This window comes from Papaver somniferum, chromosome 4 (genome assembly GCF_003573695.1).
Source record: "Papaver somniferum cultivar HN1 chromosome 4, ASM357369v1, whole genome shotgun sequence".
Taxonomy (NCBI): Eukaryota; Viridiplantae; Streptophyta; class Magnoliopsida; order Ranunculales; family Papaveraceae; genus Papaver; species Papaver somniferum.
In genome coordinates this window covers 7550844-7577661 of record NC_039361.1, presented here as the reverse complement: position 1 = coordinate 7577661, position 26818 = coordinate 7550844, and the positions used below count along the sequence as shown (strand labels likewise).

At 37.0% G+C, this 26818-nt stretch overlaps 1 protein-coding gene across 1 annotated transcript; it reads left to right on the top strand.

Moving 5' to 3' along the window:
• Positions 1 to 8150: 8150 nt before the first annotated feature.
• On the top strand, positions 8151 to 8678 carry LOC113271922. The gene has a single exon (XM_026521845.1). The coding sequence runs from the start codon at positions 8151 to 8153 to the stop codon at positions 8676 to 8678; it is 528 nt and encodes a 175-aa protein (XP_026377630.1).
• The last annotated feature ends 18140 nt before the right edge of the window (positions 8679 to 26818 follow it).

Genomic DNA, 26818 nt, shown 5'->3' with positions numbered 1-26818 from the left:
TCAAAAGATGTTCGACGTCCATCACATTTTTATAACGTAAATTAGAAATGACACCACTTAATTCAAAAGAAAATGAATGTTAATTGAATTATTGATAGGAATTTTGACCAATATTTCCTAGGTATACTTGTACATTTTCTCCTATATAATTGAACTTCTTAATTAAGAAAATATTGGCTAAATGAATATTCATTTATCGATAAATAAATAACCCCGAATATTTTTTCTTGGTCCCGAGAACATTCATTTATCGAGGTTCCACTATATACTCTTTCCATTTTAAGTTCGATCAATATATATGGAAAATATAAAATCCAACCGGACGTCTAAAACCAAACAGGCAAGTAATCCTTTGCGACTATTTCGTTCTGTCCCGCCCAATTAGGGAGCGCCATATCATGTGGATGATGAGAAGCCAGCGTACATCGAAAATAAGAGCATCTCAGAAAGATCGTGCTTGTAAGAGAATAGAGAAGAATATCTGGTTTAGGTATTGTAATTGGAGCTAACGTTATGCTAAGTTCCATTCCTACACCGCCATATTCTATCCAAACTATTATTAGTTTCCGACGATGAATTTTGTTTGGTATTGTTCTTGAAACGCAGTGGACAAGAACGAAAAGCATGACCAATTTGATGTGTATTGTTAGTTAATCTCAGTAATCTGTTGGGTGTAATAGTCATTACCGAAACTCAAACTGGAAGCTGCATTTTTAAAATTCATGTAGACAAAACTATCATGGAAATGATTATTTCTATCAATGATATTGACAAAGCAGCATCAATTGATCACACCAATGCAGTACCACCATAACCTGGTTGATTCGGACCCTTCGACTAGCAGAATGACAAGTTAGGAAACGAAGAGTGCCTGCGAATAGAGATAAAATGATGCATAAAGAGAATATTATTCCATAAGAGGAATGAAATGAGATGAGATGGGAAGAGAAGAAAGAATGTAATTGTACACCACTATATCTGACCAATCCTGGGGCACAAATATGGCCCTTGGAAGTTAGGATATTTTAAGCCTGTATTTCTCTATTTCATCAAGTTGCACACAGATGAATGAGTCAAGTCTTGTTGAGCCTCACCATATATGGTTAGGAAAATTTACTCATATTATAAAGAAGTATTCGAACTCCAGCTTGGGTCAACAGAGACACAGCGTAAACTCTCTTCACAAGACAGGTGAGAATTATTATTGCCAGATGTAGCCTTGGATTGATAGTCAAAGTCATGTTTCATTTAGTACTGTCCTAGTAACTGTCACTACAAATGTCAACCCAAGAAAAAGTCTTCACTGGATGATAGGAAGACAAGGAAAGAAGGGATAGAGAGTCAGAGACCATTTATATTGAACTAGTAGTAGATGTAAAAAAGAAGTGAGATATGACAGAAGAAACAGGGAGAATTGAACCTGTGACCTTGTGGTTAACAGCCACACGCTCTAACCTGCAGCTGAGCTATTCCAGCTTTGTAGTGAGTAGTTCTTCTTTGGCGATACTGTTATTGTTTCAAGGAATTTTCATAGGCAAGATTTAAGTTATTGTGACTTGGTTGCTGGCTTCCCACAGATGCGATGAAAGCAAATACAAGGTCAGCAGCCAAAGAACAAAGACTGAATTGCATGAAAGCAAATACAAGGAGCTATGTTAAAAAGTATTCGATATCAATTATTAATTATTCAATATTTTAAAAAAAATATACTGATACACTATTACACTTGCATAATTATGTCGAGGGAATAATCCTGAAAACACTTTCAACTTTTTGACGATTTGATGGACAATTTATATTTTTTCGATGTGTTGCTCTTTTGGTCCAATATGGAAAATGGACTGAACTGGTACATGGTTTTGAAGGTTAATAAGCATGCATATATGCAGCGCACCGGAACGGAGGTAGTTATTCACCAAGACAGAGACAAATGCAAGAATGCTTTACAACCAGGACAAAGAGTACTATTTACGAGCACTGAGAGGTGGTGGAAGAATGTTTTACGACCATGACAGAGAGCATGTGGAAGAATGCTAACATGAAGTCCTTTTCTATTGCATTGTTCATGTAGTTCATATCTGTTTTAACCCTTTTTGTTTTATGTCACCTTCTTGCACACTAACTCGGGTACTAGTTTGGATTATATTAGCTTATTGGTTTTTTTATCAGCATTTTTGATAATATTCTTTTTGCTGAAGTTAGTATTAAAATATGGCTTTGGAAAACTTGGTGAAGAAGATAACCCTCTGTGGAAGAATCTCATTGCAGGAAAGTATGGTCTGGCTAAGTTTGATTGGAATTCTAATCCTCCTAAACAAGCATACGGGTGAAACATCTGGAGAGGTATTCACAATCTCACTACAAACTTTAATTCTAACTGCAAATTTGTGTTGGGCGATGGCACTAGGGTCAATTTCTGGACCGATATTTGGGTGGGAAGAACGCCACTGGCAGATCAATTTCCAAACGCTTTTCAGGCGCCAACCGCAAAGTCAAGCTCAGTATCTCAAGTTTACAATATTCAAAACAACTACTGGGACTTGGGTATATCTCGAAGAGTGCAAGATCATGTCATCAGTGACATCGCAGGCTTATTATTTATTTTTGCTGGATACTAACAATGTTTATCCCAACATCAACAATGGCGTCGATCATAGGGAGTGTATGAGCAACAACTTGGAGGGTCCTTTTTCAGTCAGAAACTGCTATAATTGGTTAGTTTCCGAAAATAATCCACCTTCTACAGATGTAATTACTGTCCACCCCAAAAGAATTTGGTCGAAGTTGTGGCCCTCGAAAGTAAGCTTTTTTCTTTGGGTGGCCTCTAAAGATAAGGTCCTTACTCAAGACAAGTTATGCAAGAGAAAGTGGAGACCGTGGGCTAATCACTGTTATATGTGCATCAGAGATGAGGAAACCTCCACACATCTTCTCCTCCATTGCGACATAGCCAGTCATGTATAGAATTTTTTTCAAAGTTGAGTTTAAGATCATACGGATTTTCCCCCTTCGATTAACATTGCTCTCAACTCTTGGCCTAGACCCAACAACAAGTCAAGAAAAGCTCTTGTAGTGAAAGCTTTCCAGCTGCAATCATTTGGACCGTGTGGAATGAAAGAAACAATCGAGTATTCAAAAACAAGTCGCGGGTGATTCCTAAAGTCATTGAAAAAAATCAGATTCACCATTGCTTATTGGTTGTACCTTCAACCTGCTTTCAAAGGGGTGTCGCTGAAACATTTCATGCTAAAGTGAAAAGATGTCGTGTTCGAACCTCCCTGATCTTTCCTTTTTAGTTTAGTTCAGTTCAATTTGGTCTAGTAGCGAGAAATTTGTGGTTGTTGTGCGTGGTTTATTTTTTCTTTTGGTTCATGCTTTTGGGTAGTTTCTTTCCTTTTGATCGAGTAAGTTTTTATCTGGTGTTCATGCTTTGTGAATATCTTTCTCTTTTCTTGATAAATTTATTTACCGAGCAAAAAAAAAAAAATGGATTCAGTAGGAACAAACAGGCCCGTGCATAGCACGGGCGATAAACTAGTAGCTAGAGAACCATTGTTCATTGTATTCTTGTACATGTCGATTGGTTTGCATTTTCTGCAATACATTATGAACTGAAAAGACTTCATATGTGTATGCTTGGTGTTTCCTTCTGTGTTAACGAATAAGGTTACCTAAGCTATGATTATGTGTTGTGATCTAATTGTTCCATTCAATTCAACTTACACAAGCACGACTTTATAAAAAATCTCAAAGCTAAGGTTCAAGGTAGGGATGGATTTCTACCTCAATGACTACCTCCTTCTATGCCGTAAGACGTAAGCATGATGGAAAAACAGCGCCCTCTGAGAGTGGTCATTGAGCATTCGTAAGGTAAGGCCATATTTGGGCAAGCAGAAATGTTTGAGCTAAGACCTGGCTACGGAAAGATCAACCTGGTCGGGGATGGTGTGGGGGTGGGTGGGAATATGTAATATGATACCTTTTTCAGAATTTAATTACAACTTAAACACAAAGACAAAAAAAAAAAATCTAAGAAACTATGGGCCATTCCTTGAAGGTAGTTGTCCCTTAACAAGTATACGTGGCTACATAGTATTTCTCTTAGGTTTATAAGAAAAGGGATCTCTCTTCTTAAAAGTACCAGTTGAAAGAAAAAAAGAGAAGGGGCAGAGCCGCAGAACTGGAGATTTAGCAATACCTAAAACATTAGGGTGAATAGGAAAGCAACGGATTGTAAGTATGGGTGGGGTTTCCTTGTCTTTCATTTTCTATTTGTTAAATAAGGTTTAATTTGTGATTTCATTCTTACTATGGCTTAGGAATCAATCTCGTATAATGGTTTCTTCTTGAGAAAATTGGATACCGGAGATGCGGGAACGAAACTAAGGCAAGTTTTCTTTAGACTCTTCATTAAATCATATTTAGGAATAATTTTAACTTGCAATTGAATGAAAACCTAATCATTTGACATGAAACTAGAACTCATGATATTGCCTTGTGGAAGTAAATTTAATAAGATTTAGTTAAGACTCTCAAGTATCAAATGATTTATTTTTTCACCGTCCTAATTTGTTGATCTACTTGGTTCCTGGTGATTGTTTATGGCTTGTCGATATTGATGCCCGATATTGTGATTATGCTTTCTATCTTACTATTCTATACTTCAACCCACATAGATTCATATGCTGAGGCCTGTATGGGATTGATTTATCTAGTTATATTGTAGCAATAAGTCTAGATTGACTTCGCCCCTATGGGCCCTATCACATACAAACACAGGTGGCGATCCTCACATATCTTGATGCTAAGCACGCAGAGTATTATCCGTGCGATCCTCTCTCGGTCGAAATTTAAGTGAGAATTTCGATGGGTCTAGACTCACTCATATTGTAGATACAAAATACCGCACACCCACTAAGCATGCGAAGTAATGATTCAATAAACGGGCGAAGATTATCGCGTTCAGTATATCAAGTATGACACATCAGATGACGTCAGAAGGATCACGAGTAAAGTGTGATGATCGTGCGAAGTTATAGAGTTCGTGCGAGAAGAGTCAAAGTAAACGTGCGTTAATGACGCACTCCAGATCCGAAAATAAGGATTTTATTAGCTGTCACCCACTATTTAAAATCCTTATATAAGGGACCGAGCGACCATGTAAAGGAAGAGATCTTTTTGAGAGCTTAGACTTGGAATTTAGGAGAGAGAAATATTATTTATTCTCCAAGTTAGAGTTCATTTCAACTCTTGTAACCATATTGAAGATTCTATGAATGAATTTATGAATTTTAAGATGATTACTTGAATTGTTATTAGGATTTCATTAAGGGTGTGGTTGTAGGATTTCCTGCAACTACATTTTGGCGCTAGAAATCAGCTTGGAGTGATATACTGTGATGGTGAAAGTTTAGAAGGTTAAACCTAAAAGTTCAGAAGGATAGCCTCAGAAATTTCATCTTCATTGTTCAAATTTTTAGTTCTTTACAGAGAAGTACTTCTCTTAATTGAAACAAGAAAAAAATGATAAGAATCATCGAAGCAAAAGAAGGCAGTAGGAAATTACAATGCAACTTAATAACCAAAACTACTATCGATGACTTCCATGCAAGAATTACAGGAAAAATACACAAGCGTGATTTCGAAGGAAAGAAAATTATGACGGTAGAAAAAAATTCTCCACTGAAAGATTGGGAAAAACAGAGTATAACATTCACGGCGGAAGAGATACCTGTAGAGAATTTAAGACGAACAGATCCTTTGGTGGTTACAGTGGCTGTAGAGTGCAAAGAAAAAAATGCAGGAGCGGAAGTACAAGATGAATGGGCGATGGATAGAACCTTAGTAGATACAGGGAGTTCGGTGGACATCTTATTTTATCCCATGTTCAAAGGATTGGGATATAAGGATACAGATATTGATCACTCAAGTTACAATATTCATGGTTTTAATAAAGCAACAATAAAGCCAAAAGGAGAAGTAACAACGCGAATAATGTTGAGAGAAATAGAAACACAAGTGACATTGTGCGTGGTTGATGTGGAATCACCATACAATAATCTCTTCGGACGACCATGGATACATGCGATAAAAGCCGTAGCATCAACTCTTCACCAATGCATCTGATTCCCCATACCAAGTGGAATAGGAGAAATCAAAGGAGATATCGAGAGTGCGAAGATCCTCAGCCAGATAGATGTAAAAAACTATGAAGGTCGCCCAAAGAAGCGAAACGATCGCTGGAGAAGAGCAAGATAATTAAGGAAAGGATAGGTGTTGTGAATATACATGATAAGAGCGCAAACAGGAAGAGGGATACCCAGCGAAGTTCCAGAAAAAGAAGGCGAACCAATGCATGTAATAAAAGAGCCAACACCACTAGGAGAACCTAAAGCGAATTTTATCGCATCAAAACCGAAAAAAGAAATAAATGTTGGAACAACATAGGAACCAAATATACTAAAAATTGGAACTAAGATGGGAAAAGAAGAAGAATAAAAAACAATAAACCTCTTACGAGAATATAAAGACATCTTCGCATGGAGCATGGAAGAAATGCCATGAATAGATCCCGATGTTGCATGTCATAAGTTGGATATTAACAAGAACGCAAAACCATTCAAGCAAAGGATAAGGAAGATAGCAACAACAACATATCATCCTCAGATAGAAGCATAGCTACATCAGATAGAAGCATAGCTACATCAGATGCTTGAAGCCGGAATAATAAGACCAGTGAAATACCCAGAGTGGATGGAAAACATGGTGGTGGTGCCAAAGAAGAATAATGGAATAAGGATTTGTATTGACTTTAGTGATTTAAACAAAGCATGCCCAAAGGACAGCTTTCCATTACCAGACATACCACAGATGGTTAAGTCGGCAGCAGGGAATGACAGAGTATCATTGATGGATGGATACAAGGGTTACAATCAAATTCCTTTAGCTGAAGAATACCAAGAGCATACTATTTTTTTCACTCCTAGAGGATTATATTGTTAGACAAAAATGTCTTTCGGTTTGAAAAACGTAGGTGCGACATATCAAAGAATGGTGGAGAAGGAGTTCGCACAGTGGATACATACCACATTAGAAGTGTATGTTGATGATATGCTAGTGAATAATAAGAAATATGAAGATCATGTAGACAACTTAAGGGAAATCTTTGAGCAGATGCGACAATTCAATATTAAGGTAAATCCTGAAAAGTGCATTTTCGGGGTAGCATCGGGAAAATTGTTAGGCTATATTGTATCAAATAAGGGAATAGAAGTTGACCCATAGAAGGTACAAGCGGTTCGAGAAATGCTATCACCCGCGACTGTAAAAGATGTACAAAAACTAAATGGATTGCTAACTTCACTGGGGCAATTTATTTCGCGATCATCAGACAAGTACAAACACTTCTTTAATATTCTGAAAAAGGGAAACTAAGTTCAAGTGGACGGATGAATGCGATAAAGCGCTGCAAAATATAAAGAACCATCTAATGAATTTTTCCATCCTGCAAAAGGCAGAAAAAGGAGAGGAGTTATTGATATATTTAGCATCAACACCGCACGCATTAAGTGTCGTACTGCTACGTTTGGATGAAGGGGTGGAAAAACCGATATATTACATAAGCAAAACTTACAATGCCGTAGAGATGAATTATTCAAAGATAGAAAAACTAATACTCGCACTGGTGTATGCAACACAAAAGCTTCGTATTTATTTTCAAGCTCACAAGATCAAAGTGTTAACAAAAATACCAATTGAGTCAGCAATAAAAAATTCAAAACGATCAGGAAGGATCGAGAGGTGGAATGCACAAATAGGGAATTTTGAGATCAAGTATGAAATAATATTTACCCAAAGTCGCAAGTAATCGCAGATTTCTTGGCAGAATTCCCTTTAGAAGACGATGAAAGTGTGGAAGAGATGATGGATATAGATGAAGAGCGTGGGATCCCTAAAGACTTGTTGATAGATAACACTAGATGGGAGATATTAGTGGATGGATCATCAAATGGAGAGGGTAATAGGATTGGAATAGTTTTCATCTCACCAGCAGGAACAAGAATTGCATATTCATTTAGATTGGAATCACATCCACAAATAATGAAACTGAGTATGAAGCGGTTGCGCACGCATTACGTTTGGCCATTGAAATGAAAATAGAAGATGCGCGAATAACTAGTGACTTACAGTTGGTTATTCGCCAAATAGAAGGGGTATATAGCACAAATGAGTCATCCTTGCAAAAATACAAGAAGCTTGTCGGAGAGTTATCAGCACAAATTCCAAAAATAAGTTGGAGGCACATTTCGACGAAAGATAATCGGTTCGCAGACGCGCTTGCTTTTATTCCATCTATGATGGTGGATCCGACTGCGAGGGACATAAAGATACAAACACTCTTTTTACCCTCCATTAATAAAGAAGAATGTGAAGATGTAGATGTAATGCTAGTAGACAGTGAAGAAGAAGAGCAGGTGAACAAAGCCGCAGATTGGAGAACCCAACTCCATTTGTATTTAGAAAAAGGAGAAGTCCCAAGAAACAGGTTGGAGGAACACAAGTTAAAGAGCAGAGCAACAAATTATGATTTGAGAGATGGTGTACTTTACCGAAGATCATTCATGGGACCATCGCTTAGATGTTTAACGAGAAAAGAAGGAATAAAAATCTTGAAATAATTACACTACGGAGATGCAGGAAATCATAGCGGAGGAAGTTCTTTAGAGTATATAATGAAAATACAAGGTTATTATTGGCATACATTCATGAAGACGCGAAAGAGGTGTCAAGGCGGTGCGAAGAGTGCCAGCGTCATGGAAAGAAAATACACGCACCCAGGGAGATGCTCAACTCATCAACAAGTGAATGGCCATTTGGAAAATGGGGGCTAGATATTGTGGGTCCATTCATACCAGGAACAGGGCAAAAAAGATATTTAATAGTAGTGACAGACTACTTTACAAAGTGGGCAGAAGTGAAAGCGGTGCAGCACATTCGAGATAAAGATGTTTTCACATTCATATTTGAGAATATCATTTGCAGGTTCGGAATCCAAGCACAACTGGTTTCTGACAATAGAAAACAATTTGAAGGAGAAAATATAGAAATGTTACTTAATTCTTTCAAAATCCAGAGCGGGAAGTTCACTCCATTGTATCCACAAAGCAATGGTCAAGCTGAAGCAACCAATAACACAATTGCAGATATATTGAAAAAGAAATTGTAGGGATATAATAAAATATGGTGCGAACAAGTACACAATGCAGTATGGGCATACATAACAACTAGAAGAGAGGCTACATGAATGTCACCTTTTTGCCTGACATATGGAGTTGAAGCGGTATTGCCAACTGAGGTAATAATTCCTACAACTAAGCGAGTAGCATGGGAAAAGAATTTAATTACGGATTTAATCCTAACAAAACTGGATGATCTAGAAGAGCGAAGATAAGTTGCTTTGCTACTTACACTACAAGAAAAGTTGCTTTTAGTGGCAAAACATTGTGTCACGAAAACCAATTACTTCGTTGCAAAAAGAATTCAGCGGCACAAAAAATTTCATCACCTATAGTGAGTCGTTGAAAGTGTTCTGTGACGTCCTTTAGAAATCTCCACCGAATTTTTTAATTAACGACATAAGTCTTTTTGCCTCCAAAACTACCTTTTCGTGAGCAAATAAAATTGACGTTGTTTACTAATTTTTGTGACGAAGAATTTTGCCACTCAAGGTATTTTTGGTGAGGAAAATATTTTATCACTTAAAATAGTTTTAGCCGCGAAATTCGTTCGTCTCAAAATATATTTATAGTGAAGAAACAAATTCGTCTCATAAAATAGTTTTAGTCGCGAAATTTGTTCGTCTCAAAATATACTTATAGTGAAGAAAAAATTCGTCACCTAAATAGTTTCAGCCGCGAAATTTGTTCATCTCAAAATATATTTATGGTGAAGAAACAAATTCGTTACCTAAATAGTTTTAGCCACAAAATTTTTTCATTTCAGAAAAAATAATAGTTTAGCAGCGAAATAACTTTCGTCTCAAAATAAAAAATCAATAACAAAATTTAGTCGTCTCTAAAATTATGTATAACGACCAATTAGGATTGTCTCTGTATGGCCATTTCAATAACGAATATCATCATCTCCAAAACACTTTACCTGCAAATATAGTCGTCTCCGAATCAATTTTTCCAACGAAGTCATTCGTCTCAAAAATTATTAGAGACTCAAAACTGCCCTCACCGTAACTATTCTCAACATGCCAATCTCGTCACGATATTTTCTTTAGTGACTATCCTTTATTACCACCGATGATTCTAAAGAGATTTATTGCACATAAAATAAATATATATATAAATAAGCATTTAAACAAGTTATATACCGATGATTCTAAAGAGATTTATTGCACATAAAATAAATATATATAAATAAGCATTTAAACAAGTTATATTAGTCGGATGAAAAATAATTAACCTTTAAAATAAATTATTTAAACAAGATCCAAACCAAAAAAAATTGATAAATAAACTACCAATAAATAGGATAATCACTGCTACTAGTTAAAAAAATACTAAAACTAATACAGTAATGTAACAATTGACTTTGTGGCGCAACATTCAACTTCCATTGGTTCCGCTAGCGGTAATGTTGTTTTGCCCGAGAGTACCCATCAAAATCTGCATGTTTCTTGTGAGTTTTTTGTTATGTTCTTTCAACGTTTTGATAACCTCATTCTGAGCGCATATTTGGTCATCCTGAACTTGAACTCTATCATCAGCCTGCTCTTGTAACTTTGCAGGAAGTCCTTCAGTGTTAGAATCAGTGGTTGTAGCACGACGTCGTCTTTGCTTTTTCTTCAAAACTTGAGCAAATACTTATGCCTCAGTCGATGGTGTAGCTCCTGATTCATTGCCTTGCTGCATTAGCTCATTTATTATGTCCTGTACAGAGATACATAATAGAGAGAATAATAAGCAAATGCACCAGGATGTCAAACATGTAGGTTAAGTCTAATGATATAAAATTGAATGACTAAGAGAAGATTACAATATTGATTGGATGTGTTTATGGATCTTATTGGTTGCTCGGATCCAGATTTCCGTTTCTGTTTTGCAAAGGAGAGTTGATGTCGCAACAGAAATAGAGTAAACATTAGACAACACATGTTATATCCTAGGCTTCTAATATTATTAAAATATTTATACATGTGAACAAACATCTCTTTATATGCCATAGAAAAACCATACATCAGGAAGGAATGAGAAAATACAGTTAATGCAAAGGAATTATATTGCGGTAGTTCATAAATAATTCAAATACATACTGGGATCTTAAATCCACATAGCAGAACCAATGAGGACAGAAGCAACTAATATACCAACAACCCCTAGAAGCCATTTACCAATGCAACATCCTATCTCAAATTAAATGGAGACACCTATTGTACATTCAAATTACACAACCAACCTCAATAAATATATGATCCAGCCTGCCCACATCTTTTATGTAGAGAATATAGATGTGCCTGGTTAATACAATAAATATAAAAAGAAAGATAACCCTCCTAATTATCTTTCAACTTTAGACATCATCGGTTTCTACTTAACTGTGCTAAAATAAATATAAATAATATCCAAATTATCCTTCACTGTTGGTAGACAGGCTTGTTTTCTACTTAACAGAACTGAATGTCCAAGGCATACTACACTAGCCCAACAGAAAGTCCATGGGAGTATAACGCCATAGGTCTGAGATGCCATAACAATCCATAAGCTGAAGAAGTTCCAGAAACAAACACTAAGAAGCACATGTGTCTGTGAGAGCCTATAGATGATACAATTGGTTTAACGGAATCCAGTATACTATAAGACAAAATAATTTTAGTCCAAAAAACAACAAAGTATCGAAGTGTGCCCACCAATCACTAGACTAGAGTTCACAAGATTTGGAAGGAAGAGTCTCAGATAACAATGGATTTTAAGAGACTAATTTCCAATGCAGATCATCGATATTCATGTAAACTAACTCAGTTAAATAAATATCAAACAAGCAAGGAATTACTGAAACGATAGCGACTAATAAATAATCAGAAGGGTGGTGAAAAGCAAAATGATACCAGGGGAACAGACTGATATAAAGTACATGCCTTAGGATCAATATTAATGGTTGTCAAACAGCCCTAATGCCAGAAAAAAGAAATATTACATTAACTCTAAACTACGCATGGTCACTTGTGACTGCTGATCATTTTGTACTTTTTTTTTTATTTTTCCTGGGATGCGTACTACATATTCATGTTATCAAGAACAATACATAGATACCAGGGGAACAGACTGGCACTAGCTTGCACGACACATATTGAAACTTATCTAGGTTTAATTGGTCTAATCTCACCTAATTAACATCAGCTACATATATACTTTTAGAGTTTAATGCATGATATAAGTAAACCTGTTCATGATATATACCAGTACTTATAAAACAATTAATTTTCACTTTTGCATAACCAACCATGGGCGCAAACAAACACACAGTAAAGAGTCATACCTACAAAATGAAACAACAAAGGACAAGCATCAACAAGCTTTGCACAAAATGGAGAAATAACCACGAAAGTGTCATTTAAAAGGAAATACAACAAAGACCCATCTATAGTTAAGTGCAATCCATAGACTATATTTCAGAAACTACATAAATTGGACATCCACTAGACAATGATTGTGAATTAAAACTTTTGAAAGCAGATTATAGATTTTGAAAATTCTTTTCATAAATCAAAACCCCCAATTCATACATATCATGTAAAATTAGAGAAAAACCCAAATATCCATTACACCCATTCATGGTGACTTCAATTAGCATATTCATATTAAGACAATTTTTCAAACACCGTGTGCGCAACCCACTTTCTCTCAATCTAGACAAACAATATTATTCTCAATTGATGCAATAGAAATGCTACAGAAGTAAAATACCAAAAAGAAAAGAAAAGGAAAATGTGATAGGTACCCTTAGAAGATGAAGTTGCTGGAGCTGGTTGTTCATTTTTGTTAGACATTTTCCACCTGGGCAATGAAACAACACCATGATTAAAAGAACAACTAAGAAACGACAGGCGAAAACATGATAGGAACATAAAGGGGAAGAACAAACTTTAAGTTAGAGTTCTTAAAATCCTTGAAGTTAGGATAACCAAGGGGTAGAATCAGCCTGAAATTAGGAGATCAAACAATTACAAAATTAGGGTTTGCATATATGATTTAACATATGAAATTGAAGAGTAATGTGTAATCTAGAGAGAAAATACCTTCACTCAGTATCCTGTGAGCAAAACTTGATAACTATGGGGGTATTTATACGAGAGAAAAAGATATCCCGCCCAGCTTTTTCCCCTTTTGATTTACATGGCGCCAAAAAATTGAAGATTAACCAAAATCGAAATGGTTCCTTAGCTTTTTTTCTCTGATTTTCTCTGATTTTGAGATAAAACTAGGGTTTTTCTGTTTATCCATATCTTCTTTCCAAATGGGTGAATATTCTTCTCCTCAAAAATAGAAAATTCTCATCCAAAATAATTCTTAACAGGGAAGATTTACCTGTATATATGGAACGAATTTAAGATTCACTGCCAACCATATGATCTGCCCATCTACCTATGATTCAACCATTCATCCCTCAAAAAAAAGTATCTAGAAAATCTGAGAAAAACTTCAGCCAATCAAATCCTGATTTCTAGTCAAATATCCCTTCTACACAATCTCTATATTTTAGGTAATCAATAACAAAAAAGAAAAAATTCGGCTTCTTTATTTTATGGAAGAAGAAGAAAATTTCTCTGAGATTTTCGATAGAAAAGAGGTACAATACGTAGCTGAAACTATATTCTAGAGAAGTTTTATCATATACTTCACGATGTACTAAATTAAGATACAACAAAATGTTCATCCAATGGGAACTTGACAGGCATTATTCAAAAACCAAATATCAATGTTTGTTCCTTTTTTAAGCAAATAATTTTGTTTTTGGTAGTAAAGACTGGCTTTGTTCATCCAAAGAGGTCAAACCCCGCCCGGCATTGTACCTGGGACCCGCCAGCGCGCCTTCGGAGCGTCTCCGTCGAAGATGTATTTAAGTTTATCCTCGAAGTAACCTCGACGATCGCTAGCTCTTAAGGAGAATGCATTTTAATACTGAGCAAATGAGTTTGTACAAGGATTTTAAGGTTACCCGGTGTATTTTAGGACGTGCTAACAAATTTCAAGTGCGCATTGGTAAATCTCGAGTTGGAATGCAAATTTTTAAATCACAAGTAGATTATATTGCACTTGTGGTTGACATTTGAATTAAGTGGCGAAATCACAAAAGAAAATTTGTTCAAGAAATCTTGAGATCCAGTCTTTACCTTCATTAATTCCTTTTTATTTGTAAAGTATAGAGGATAAGCAAAAATGAACCTCTATAGCCTTACAACTCAGTTACTTAATGTAAGGTTGGAAGATTATTGAAACAAATGAAAAGATACCACACAAATTTAATGTTGGGATAACAAATTTTAGTTACATTGGAAATTTTAAGGTTGGTATTTAAGTTCTTGGTTCACAAGATAAATTTTTAACGTAGTAGTACATTTATGCTTGTATTTAAATTTGAATTTGATGAAAAATCGAATCACAAAATAAATTTTGATTACAAATAACAATATACTTCGTATATATGCATAATGACCACTTAAACGATGGGAGGCTGATGAAGTACTCAACTTCTCAATCAAAAGAAATTTGGACAAATTAGAGTGAAATTTGAGGAAATCCTAGTGAGAATGTAGGATATTATACAAATAACTAAAAAGATATGGAGCAAATTTCAAGCCGAGCAAACAAATTTTTGTCACAAAAGAAAATTGAGATGTAAAATTTTGTGTCACAAGGTAACTTTTTTACACAGTAAACATTCTTCTAATTCACTTTCTTTTTACCATATAATGGTGTTTATATATACATATACAATTTATCTACTTGATGATCACTTTTACAGTTGGAAGCCAATAACTCAACTTCTTAATAGGAAGAAATTTGGAAAAAAAATTAAAGAGAGCTTGGAAAACATTAATTAAAATGATGTTGTAAATTTATGGAAAGAGACGAGAAGATACCGAGGATATTTCAAAAAGAGTTGACAAGTTTTTGCTTCACTAGAAACATTGGACTTGGGATGTATTGGGATTTAGATTCTTGACTTACAAGATAAAAATTTTGTACAATAATACATTTATTCTTGAACTTAATTTGAACTTGATGAAAATTTCGAGTCACCGAGAAAAATTATTCATAGATAATAATAGTATTTTGTATGCATATGCATGCTTTAATCACAAATTCGTAACATCTTTTTTTTCTCTGGACGGCTTAAGGTGAAATTGAATCCAAGTCTTTCAAGGTAATCATATTGATGAAAACAATCGAGTCACAAAGTATTACAAATAAATAGGAATATACTTTGTGTGCATATATATGCATAATGAACACTTTCATGATGAGAGGCAGATGAAGTACTCAATTTCTAAATCAAAAGAACTTTGGAAAAACTAGAGTGAAATCTGAGGAAATTTTATGCATATATTATCTTTTTGTTCTATTTGTATATTGTATGACCACTTTTATGGTTGGAAGCCAATGAAGAACCCAACTTCTCAACAAGGAGAAATTTTGATAAATCAGAGAGACCTATGAAAAAGATCGATTATAGTGAGATTGTAGAATTATTGAAAGACATGAGAAGATAACAAGGATATTTCAAACCTAGTTAATTACTCAGTGTTTGTCACATTGGAAAAATTGGAGTTGGGATGTATATTTTTGGGTTACAAGATAAATTTTTGGCACAATACTATATTTATTCTTGTATTTAATTTTGAATTTGATGTAATTTTCAAGTCACAGAAAAAAATTTAATTATAGATAAATGTTGAGGCCGTTGCATCAAATTGTAAATATATGCTTTAATATATTCTTTCATAAATGTTGAATTAAAACGGGATCACTCTTGTCAGTGATTTCAATTTAGCGATTGCCAGCCAATTTTTTTGAAATGGGTGTTTTAATAAAAAAACAACAAATTTAACGATTGCCAAACATGATTCATGTACCATATCAAGTACCAATATCATAATGGGCTCAAAATATAAAAAACGATACAATGCATCGAAGCACTATGGCATGATTGCGCGCGGCATGAAATGAATTTGGAGGGAATTAAAGGACCTCGAAAGAAATCCACCTTCTTCCTGCACTGATGGTGAGTTCTACTGTCATTACTTCGCTATTTGAGGAAAGAAAAAACTTTGTAAACTGAATTGAAGTATAGTTCTTTGATTTAAATTAATTTGTTAATATGTTCAAACCCATTGATTTGATTTGATTGAAGGATTTGAGAATCTAGAGCTATTGCATTGGTGCGTCGATTGGATCTGTATATACCGAATTGCTCACTCCCGCGGTTGGGCATACCTCTGTATTACCTTGGCCCAGTCATTGGCTACTTTGAGTTTGATTTTGTGCACTCTCTAACGAGTGCTCACTGAACATCTTAATTTCGTCATTTGATCTAATTTTATGCGACATTCTCTCAGGATGCTGCATCGAAATTTGTCGTTGGCTATTTACTTAACTAAACAAGAATGTCAAATTAGCACTCTTTAAAAAGAATGCGCATAATATTGAATTCAATTTGAATGCAATAGACTGGGAAAACATAATGAAAGAATAAAGAAGGTTGAATTGCCAGTATATTCCGGATTAGAGTTGTTTTAGATGCATTATGGTGCCAGTATTTCAATGCTGTGAGTAGTTGGTGACACTGCCTTTTTTGTTCTTTCATGTATTTTGATATTTGGGTTTTATTCTCTTTCTTTTAGGCACAAAAACTGATATGTTGTATCAGATCATATGGAAGTATCAATAAGGACTGAACGATTATCTGTGTTCAGAATAACGTCGAGTTGCTTCAGTGTAGTACGTGTGGTTAGCATTTCACATACGTCACCTCTGAGATCTGTTTACAAAACCAGTCTGGCTGGTTAGCATTTCACATACGTCACCTCTGAGATCTGTAAACAAATAACCAGTCTGTGTGCTTGTGTTTCTTATGTTATGACGACCGGTGCTTTTGTAAATTGATAGTTGGGATGATGATTTAAAAATTTATACTGAACAGTTAGGTATATACTTGTGGTTTGGGTTGATTTTTTATTGTGCCAAACTGTACTCTAAGCTAATTTGAGTAATATTGGTACATGGGATGATGGTTTAACCTGTATTTGATTTTCTATTGCATGAATTGGGATGATGGTTTAAAACTTACTTAGATTGTTCTTGATACATTGGATTTGGAATGATTCCAGAGCTCATTTGGCTGATTTGTGATACTAGTTTGAGTTGAACAATGATATGAATGTTCTTGATGCATGTCGAAGTATCATTTCTGATCAACTGTTATGTATGTTTATCTGTTGCGGAAGTGTTGTTTATGTTCTTTTGTGTCGATCTATGTTGAGTTTACTGTAACTAAGTCGATGCTGAGTATTCTCTTTCTTATGTACAGAGATGGTCAAGGCTTAGTTTGGGAAACGACATGGATTTAATGGCTTTAATCTGTTTCTGGTAAGGCTAGTTGTTGTTCTGTTTTACCTACTCATCAGTAATAATAATAACGATAGGAATGATTTGCTGAAATGTATGATCGTAATAGTTAGAGGAAATGTTATCTTAGAGTATAGTAGTAAGATGTTTTAACGAGGTCATCTTTTCCCCTTATATAGTGGATAGATTCTTTGGATAGTAACTGTGTTAGTCACTTTGTTTCTTTTTCTTTTCTTACACCCTACATGTCAGAAAATGTCAAGCTCATCAATAACCTGGTGGGAAGGGATTAAACAACTCTGTGTTTAACCAAATTTATTGCACCAGGTGCGTAGTCAATGCGAGAAAGAGACACCCTGAGGGTGTGAAGTCCGGGCATATTCTGAATTCCAGCACCTATCAGGCTATCACCTTAGAATCCACAGAGGTGTTTGTGGCTCCTGGTTTTGATGGACTTGCTGAGAAGAATCCTTTGCAGTGGCGGTTGTTGTCGCTTTGTCAGGGAACCAATTTATCATCTCATGCCTGTTAATCAACAAAGGACGCATATTATGAACTCTATACTAAACTCAATCAATTTAATGCAAATCATGCAATTGCGTCGACTCCAAAGGATTGGATTTTAGCAGAAGTCTATTCTTAAGCAAATATATAGTTTTTTGTCACCATAATTTTTTTTGTTTTTCTTTGACTCCAGGGTTGTGTAGTTCAAGATTAATTATCATGAGTCTACATCATATTTGGTACAATCAGTTATTTTAAGAAATGCATTGCAACTATCACTTACAAATTATATAATGAGTGAACCGAGCAAAAATGTAAGGTCGCCGAAGTAACCTTATAAAATCAAATTTTGAGTAGTGTAAATGTGGTACTACTCGAGCACCAAGTCTATAGAGCATTCTTTTCCCCTTAAATGACGTAAACAAACCTTTACGAAAAATAAATTATGTTGACAAGTAAATTGATTTTCTCTAATTTATAAGTTATTGTTAAATGTTACTCCCTCCATAATTTTTTAATAGGCCAGTTTCTATAAATAAAAATTTCAAAAAAATAGGTCAGTTTCTTAATTTGGAAAGTCAAATGTTACTTTAATTTTTTGGTACCACTTTTCTTTTAACTTCTTTTGATGACAACTTTTATGTAGACCATTTCACGTATTTCTTTGGCTGACAAGTGTCATGGGGACCATTTCACTTCACTTCTTTTATTGACAAGTGTCTAGAGGACCACTTTCAATAATTAGTTCTCTTAATTTCCTTAATTTTCTCAAAAAAAGAAACTGGCATATTAAAAAGTAACGGAGGGAGTATGTTTTACATGATAAAAGATATTGTTACCAAAAACTTATTCTTTAGCAACTATGTATTCTTCCGCCACCATAAAGAATTCTTTGTGACAGTATTTCAGTAATCACTGAAACCACGAATTGCGGGGAAATTATAGTGTCACTGAAAATGACTAAAGCGGCAAAATCTAGTTCGTTGCAGATATTCTTTCCTGTGACGATTAGAAGTTATTACTATATAAATATTTGCAAACAAACAAGCTGGTGGTCACTAAAAATAAATATAGTGTCAAATATTTAGTTTCGTCACTATAAAATTAATTAGTGACAAATTAATTTTGTTAGTATAAACTTTTCTTTTGCAACGAAATATATAGATTATCACCAAAAATATTCTATGTCAATTTTTTAGCATCATCACAATAAAATTAAATGGTGACAAAAATATCTAATCACAAAAAACTTATCAGTGACTAGACATTATTTTGTCTCTAAATGAGGTCACTAAAAACGTATGAGTGACGAAACCCGAGTCCTGTCGCAGAAAACTTAACAATAGTGGCAAAAATTATTTTGATCACAATAACTAAGCTTTAGCAATGAAATCTTCTTCGCCGCAAAAATTATCGTCACTAAAGCCATGTTTTCTTGTAGTGTTATGGAAAATTACCAGCAGAGGATAGCTCGAGAATATAACAAGCGCGTAAAAATAAGAAACTTTCAGCCAGGAGAATTAGTGTTGCGAGAGATACCGCCTTATCAGAGAGGAAGTGATGGAAAGTTGGAGAAAAGATGTGATGGACCCTACATAATTAAGAGAATAATTGGAAATGGAGCTTATGAATTGATGGATCTTGAGGGAAATAACACAGGTTGAAAATTGGAACGTCCGTGGAACAGATTATATGTGAAGAAATATTAACCATAGATCATGCGATGATGATCGCATACATATAAGAAGCAAAAACATGTATGTGAAAGTGAAGAGAGCGAAAATGAAGCTGTGAATTCCTAAATATTCAATAAGGAAGTACTATTCAAATGAATGAATATGAAGATTTCGTTATGATGATATTATACAAGAAAAAGGCAAAACTAAGACCTTATAATAAGACCTTCATATAATGCATCAAAAATAAAGATTCCAATTAAGGAGCCTAGTTATCTGATTGTGGCGTGCACCCTAGTTCGCATAAAGCAAGAGGCAACAATAAGACCTAACACGCTCATAATTCGGATGCTAGTTAGCATGGTTCAAATGAAAGCTACACCGACCCTGAAGCTTGAGTCATGGAGATTTGGGGTGAAATAAAAGCCCATCCAGGAGAGGCGCCTAAATCGAAAGATTAAGGTGACAAGGTCTCTCCTAAATAGTGCATAAACTCGATCAAGGTGCCGAGGTACACGGTTGAGTCAAGGGTTCCTGGGGCGTCTGGAGCGTACCTGGCCGCTCTTGACAAGTCTTGACTATGATGCACTCGGTCCGAAGAAACCCCACTTAGGGTGCGGTCTTGTAACCATAATCCATATCTGTGGAGGGATAAGAGTCCGCGAAAACAACTGATTGTTGCATTATTGGATGGGAGGAGCCTACCCTAACCCGGTAGGGGTATGCCTCCTTGAAGGGGCAATCAGGGGAAATATAAGGACGACACCCTCCATTAGGGAGCTGAATCGTGTCAAAAGACGCAAATATCATAAGACTCTTTACTCACGGGAGCATTAAGACTTATCATATTTGCACAACAATAAAACCTAAAGAGGCAATAATACAAGAAGATGATAAGGGGAGATCAATGGGTCATTGCGTGAAAGCGTAAAAACGTCATGCGATCTCGTCGCACAACAAAAATATAATATACTAGGCAAAATAAGACATTTACTTAGGAAGGCACGATAAGACCTCATGAGGAAAAAAAAACTCGCGCTAACATTATTTTGCAGGTTATGTAAGAGATATCCAAAATTAATTCACGTTTCTTTCCAGCAAAATAATAAGACGCAAGTATGGAGATTGAAAGAAAAGGCATATTATCTTCATGTTGATGGTGGTTTTTAACTTAGGGTTAAAATCGTAAAAACTTGCATCGGATGTGACGTCACCCTGCAAGGAAACAGAGCCACGTGTCTAACCTCTCCACTGGCAAAATTATTGAGCCGTTCAATATATTTACATGAAATTTATCCAGACTGGCGAATCCCAGATGTTCTGTGAATTTCAGCACCACACGTATATTCACTTAATATAATTTCCTCTGGATGCCTTCTATGCTATGTTCTCCGGCTGAACTCTTAATTTTGATACGACATGACGATTTTTGTTCACTCGCAGCAGAGTAGCATGAATCTCCAAGTATCAAGAATAAGATAATTTCATAAGGTATTCAATCAGAAAAGCATGCTGCTCTCTGGCAACGAACTTAAAAGAGCTCTGTGTCGACACATAGAATTCAGTCAACCTGACTAACTTGCAGAAGTTGGGGTTTCCCGCCTCGCGCAATATACCAGACCATGCTTGTCAAAATTAATTAAATTCGTCACAGCGCGCTGGAAGGGTGTCCACACCCTAGATTTCCGGTCCCACTTCCCATCGACCAATCAGGTCGCCCTAAATGTTCCACGCGCATTCCGAACAAGGACGTCGCCATGTTGCTTGCCGGCCCCCCTTTCCATCGACCAATCAGGTTGCTTCAAACCCGCCACAGAGCACTAAAAGTGCGGCCACGCCCTAGAATGCCAGCCCTCTTCCCATCGACCAATCAGGTTGCTCCAAACCTTCCACAGCCTCAAAAGAGGTCGTCATACTATGTTGGCTTCCAAGTACACGCCAACTTCCCAAAACGCGCCCAAAACGCGCCAGCTTCCAAAAACGCGCCAGCTTCCCAAGACGCGCACGCCAGACGCGCTTGCCAGGCACACATGTTGTACACGCATGAGCCATGCCTCTGGCCACCAACGGAAGGTATCCATAATCAATGGCTACCCTTCCTCCTGAGGTGCAAATCTCAGTCGTCCAATTTTGCCACCAAACCGCAAGACTTGTGGCAACTTTTGGCCACAACGCCAAATCCTTTGGTTTGTGCCGTCAAACCCTAATTTGGCCGTTCCCAAAGGCATGCGCAAGCCATGCCGCCATGATACAGGCGCGGCTATGCCACCTCGGGCCCGCGACATTCCTCCTGAATTCTTCATGAGTTTTACTGTCGGGCTAGTTTCACCTCCAGAACGATCTCAAAACCTAAATATTCACTCGTAGAGAGATAGGAAATTTGTTTCCGATCAGAATGGACGGTGGACCGTCAAAATCCGAGTCCATACGAGAATTCTACAACGATTCTAGTAAAAGACGCTAATTAGGGTTTCCGCATGCCAATTTAGACAAAGTTGCGAGGTTACCGACGAAAGGTAGCCACGATCAACAGCTACCCTTCCTCCTGAGATGCAGATCTCAGCCGTAATAGTTCGCCACCAAACTTGTGGCAACTTTTGGCCGCAATGCCGAATTCCACGGTTTGTGCCAAACCCTAATTTGGTCGTGCCTAAAGCATGCACGAGCCATGCTGGCCATGCCACCATGTCGCTGGACGCTAAACGAAAGGTAGCCACGTTCAACGGCTACCCTTCCTCCTTAGATGCAGATCTCAGCCATACAAGTTCGCCACCAAACTTGTGGCAACTTTTGGCCGCAATGCCAAATTTCACGGTTTGTGCCAAAACCTAACTCTTTGGTCACAGTACCAACTTGGCTACAATCCCAACTCTTTGATCACGACACCAACTTGGCTACGATGCCAATTCTTTGGTCACGGCGCCAAACCCTAATTTGGCAACAACTCCAAATCCTTGGCCGCACCACCAAGAAAACAACAACATCCTACACGTTTTCCATGAAAACACTCGAGAGATCAAAACATGTCACAAAATGGGGGATGCTCATCTGGGTATTGCTCTGGCGGTTTACAGCGTGCGGTGTGCAAAACGCCCGTTACAAGAAAGTGTCATGATAGTGAGGCGGTTAGTAATGACAAGAGATAATTGTGAAACGTATCCTCATTATGGAAACATCAATTCCAGGCGTTAACCGTTATCATTCTCTTCCACCACTCAATCGCTTCCACTTCTTACGAGGCCAGGGTACGTTTCATTGCGACTTGTATATCTCGCCTATTTTCCACCAGACGACAGGTTTTGGTCAGGAGAACAATATACATCCAGAAATAACCTGGTAGCTTTCCATTCAACTCTCCAGTTCAACTTTCGGATAAAATTCGCAAAACACCCACACTTCCATAATCAACTATTCTGACCTCAACACTTTCTTCGCTTCCCTCCCTAAGACCAACCCTTCTCCTTCACTTTGTGACCGAAGCAAGCCTGGAACGACCATTTCTTGGTTTAGGCCAGGATTGTATAAATTGATCTCTCGAATCAAATGTACTCACGTGCAGTACATTGTTTTGGGTTTAGATTTGTTTATTATCCGCGCTCACACGAAATTACCGAAATCAGCAGAAACGGTTTTCACCCACAAACAATTGGCGACCACAGTGGGAGATTAATCTCTCGGTTACAATATCGATTTCCAAATCCCAATTTCATTTTTCAACCCTTATCTCAGGATGGTAGAACTCAGGTCCGGATCAGCAACAAACCCTGAGAACACTGGCACTGGAATTATTCCCGGTGTTAACGTTCCTTCTAGTGGTGTTAATACGCCACCTGCCAAGACCAACGACGCGGAAAACGTTCCTTCAGGTGTTCCACCGTCGATCACCAGAACCAGAGCCGCTGCCGCCGCTCCCAACGTTTCTTCAAGTGTGACAGCTCCAACCGTCGCCAGAACCGCTGCTACTCCTCCATCAGGACGAGAGACTAGAGGAGCCAGAAGAAGCCGATATCCTCTTACCACTGTTGATTTGATGGAAAGATAAAGGTTCTCGTAAGGCTCAGACAGACATGGCCACAACTCAGAAAGAGATACCTATTTTCCTCAAAACATTAACGGAGCGGTTACCACAAGAGTCACGTCAACCCCACATGGAACTGAAAAGGAATACTTTTAACATTCGGCCTAAGAACTTTAGCAGGACGCACCTTTAAAAATGAAGAGGCTCGCGTTGCTCCTAAACGCCCAGTAGAAAAATCAGCAATCCAATTTCATCACATGTGGAGATCAGGAACGACTTCTTCAAAATCAAGGAAAAGAAAATCAACAACCCTCCTGGGTTCACAGAGACCCTCTTCCCATCAGTAGCTGCATAATTTCTGGGGACTCCATCCACAAAATCATGTTGTCCATTGATATAATTTTTGATTGTTGTAGTAATAAAGATTCGAACTCTAAGACTTGTGAAGATTAAATTTAAAGATTTAATTAAAAAAAAGGGAGAGTTACTGGGTCTAGGATTCCACCGAATTCATATCATAAGGGTTAATAATTATTTTCAACAATTATCGCTTAGTAAATAAAATAACACCGACTCTTATATCGCCAAAGTAGATTCTCAAAATATTAGTTCTAAATCGTAAGCATGGGACATCAAACATCTAAGCAAGCATGACCCATCAAATAAAAGAATAACTAATTAATTCAAATCATAATCCTATTTTAATTAGTGAAAAAGTCATATAGAAAATAAAATAAATTCACCCATGTACGAAGTTCGACTTCCTCCGTCAACCCAGTGTTGGGGTTTAGCTTTTCGTGATGAAAACACACTCAAAAATATAATTCATAGCTCAAATGGTGTTTTTATTGAAGAAAACTAATAACTAATAATACAATGAATCTGCAACGTTGTATTGGCGTTACAGAAGTCACTGTTACAAGAGATGTTGCAAATACAAAACAAGCGTGCCAAACTGACCGTTACGAGTGTTGTTTATAAACGACAATTCTCTGCGACAGTCAGTAGGCGTCAAATGTTCTTCTTATTCTTCTTCTCTGCAGCAGCAGAGAAATCTGCTCTGCAACCCTCTGTTCTTCACCCCTATCACTCGATCTCCTTTCTATGTGATCCCAGCTCCCTTCTCTCAAATCTTTTGCAATAACTCCCATAATCTCGCCATAACTCGGTATTATTTTTCACAGGCAGGATATGGAATAATTCCTTTTTTTCTTCACTTCTGTACGCTTGAATGATCTGTAAAATCTCTCCTCATGAATATTATAGAATCCCAGTCAATATATATTCTTACTGCACGTATCTTTCGCAAATGTTTATTCCTTGTTTAAGTTTGTCACGCAACTGCAGCATCCATAATGTCCTTTTTTATCTCCTTCATGCTTACATCACGTTTCCAACACATCGAAGACTGATTAAAACCCAAACCAACTTCAGTTATACTCGGGATAGCATAACAATTCCCTTGACTATCCTTACAGACCTTATTTTCCCTGTTTTCGTCCAAGCGTCAGAAAATCTTTCTTTTTTTCGAACCAGAGGCGATTACCAGTCTTGTTTGGCAACTAATTTCTAACCAAAAGAAATGAGAGAATCTCAACAGAATCTAACCGAAATCAATCCAGAGTATATCGCAGATGAAGAACTATTTTCCTGCGAAATTCTGTTCTTTGTGTTTTCATCAATCGGTGATTATCCATCCATTTATAACTGAATCAGAGCATATTACCATCTCTGCTTAGGCTCTAGGAACAAACCCATTGGATTTCAGCCATCTAGTCTCACTCAAACACCTCCAAAATCGAAAACCTAACTCCGGCAGTTCAAAAACCAGTTTTCTCGCCAATTTGCTTTTCAATCTGTTTGCTTCAAATCACCATTCTAGACAATTTTGATCCAATCTAGCGATCATACCAGGCCTGTTTAGGCTTAAGGAAGATGCCTATTAAATTTCAGCGCTTTAGTCTCAGTGAAACCACTTCAATTATCAAACCCTAATTCTGCAACCATATTCCCGCCAAAATTCAAAATTCAAATGAAGAAGACGACTGCCCCTTATCCATATCCAGCGTCCCTTTAACAATTTGGAGTGTAAATAGTAAATCCTGGGGTGCGAATAGTAATTTTTGGGGTACAAAGCGTAATTTTGGGCTGTAAATAGTGAAAACTCCTGGGGTGCCTTTACCAACTCCTCCGGGTGCCTTTATCACATTTCTGGAGTGCCCTTATCCAAGTTTTGGGTGCCTTTAGTACTTTTATGGGACCAAATAACACTTTTTGAGAAACTTTCTCCACAAGAGCTTATTCCCTTCAAAAGACTTAAAACAAGTTTATTAACAATAAAATAAGGCCTAGCTAATGTAATTGTGGGTGAAAAAGCATCGCACTTTCGTGCTTATCATCCATGATGAAACATTTTTGTGAGATTCTGTATTTCTACAAGGCGCATCGTCAAGACATACTTGCATCCCTCAACCGCACTGCTTCAGGAAAGCAGCTGTTTGCAGCCAGGGAAACCATTCCGAAACCCCAACCTCTCCTGGGAAGCACGATTGATAGACGAAACTGAGGACTCCTAACCATTGTTCACTTGAAGGATGTGGAGTTTGACAACACGCTGATTGACGCGGCCTCCGACTTCAACATTGTAGTCGTCAAGGCTATGAGAGTTGCAAGGGAAAATCAAACAGAAGAAGCGTATTTTTTCCCATAAGGAGAAAAACACTACTTGCAAACCAGCACTATATGTGACGTCTTCCAATGCCATATCATATAAATTCGTTTTTTCGAAGTCAAGGGTTAATGGCACCCTCACTGGAGTTTTCTACAGAAGCTGCTTCAACATTCTCTCGGGAAGCCACCTCCGCTTCCAGAGCCAGAAGTCGCTCTGCTTCAATGTTTCGCTCTAGAAACCGCTTCAAAATTCTCTCGGGAAGCCGCCTCCGCTTTCAAATCCAGAAGCCGCTCCGCTTCAACATTCTCTCGGG

Bases quoted from the DNA above. Each gene is read 5' to 3' on its own strand.
- LOC113271922 (XM_026521845.1), top strand. From the start codon at position 8,151: ATGAAAATAGAAGATGCGCGAATAACTAGTGACTTACAGTTGGTTATT.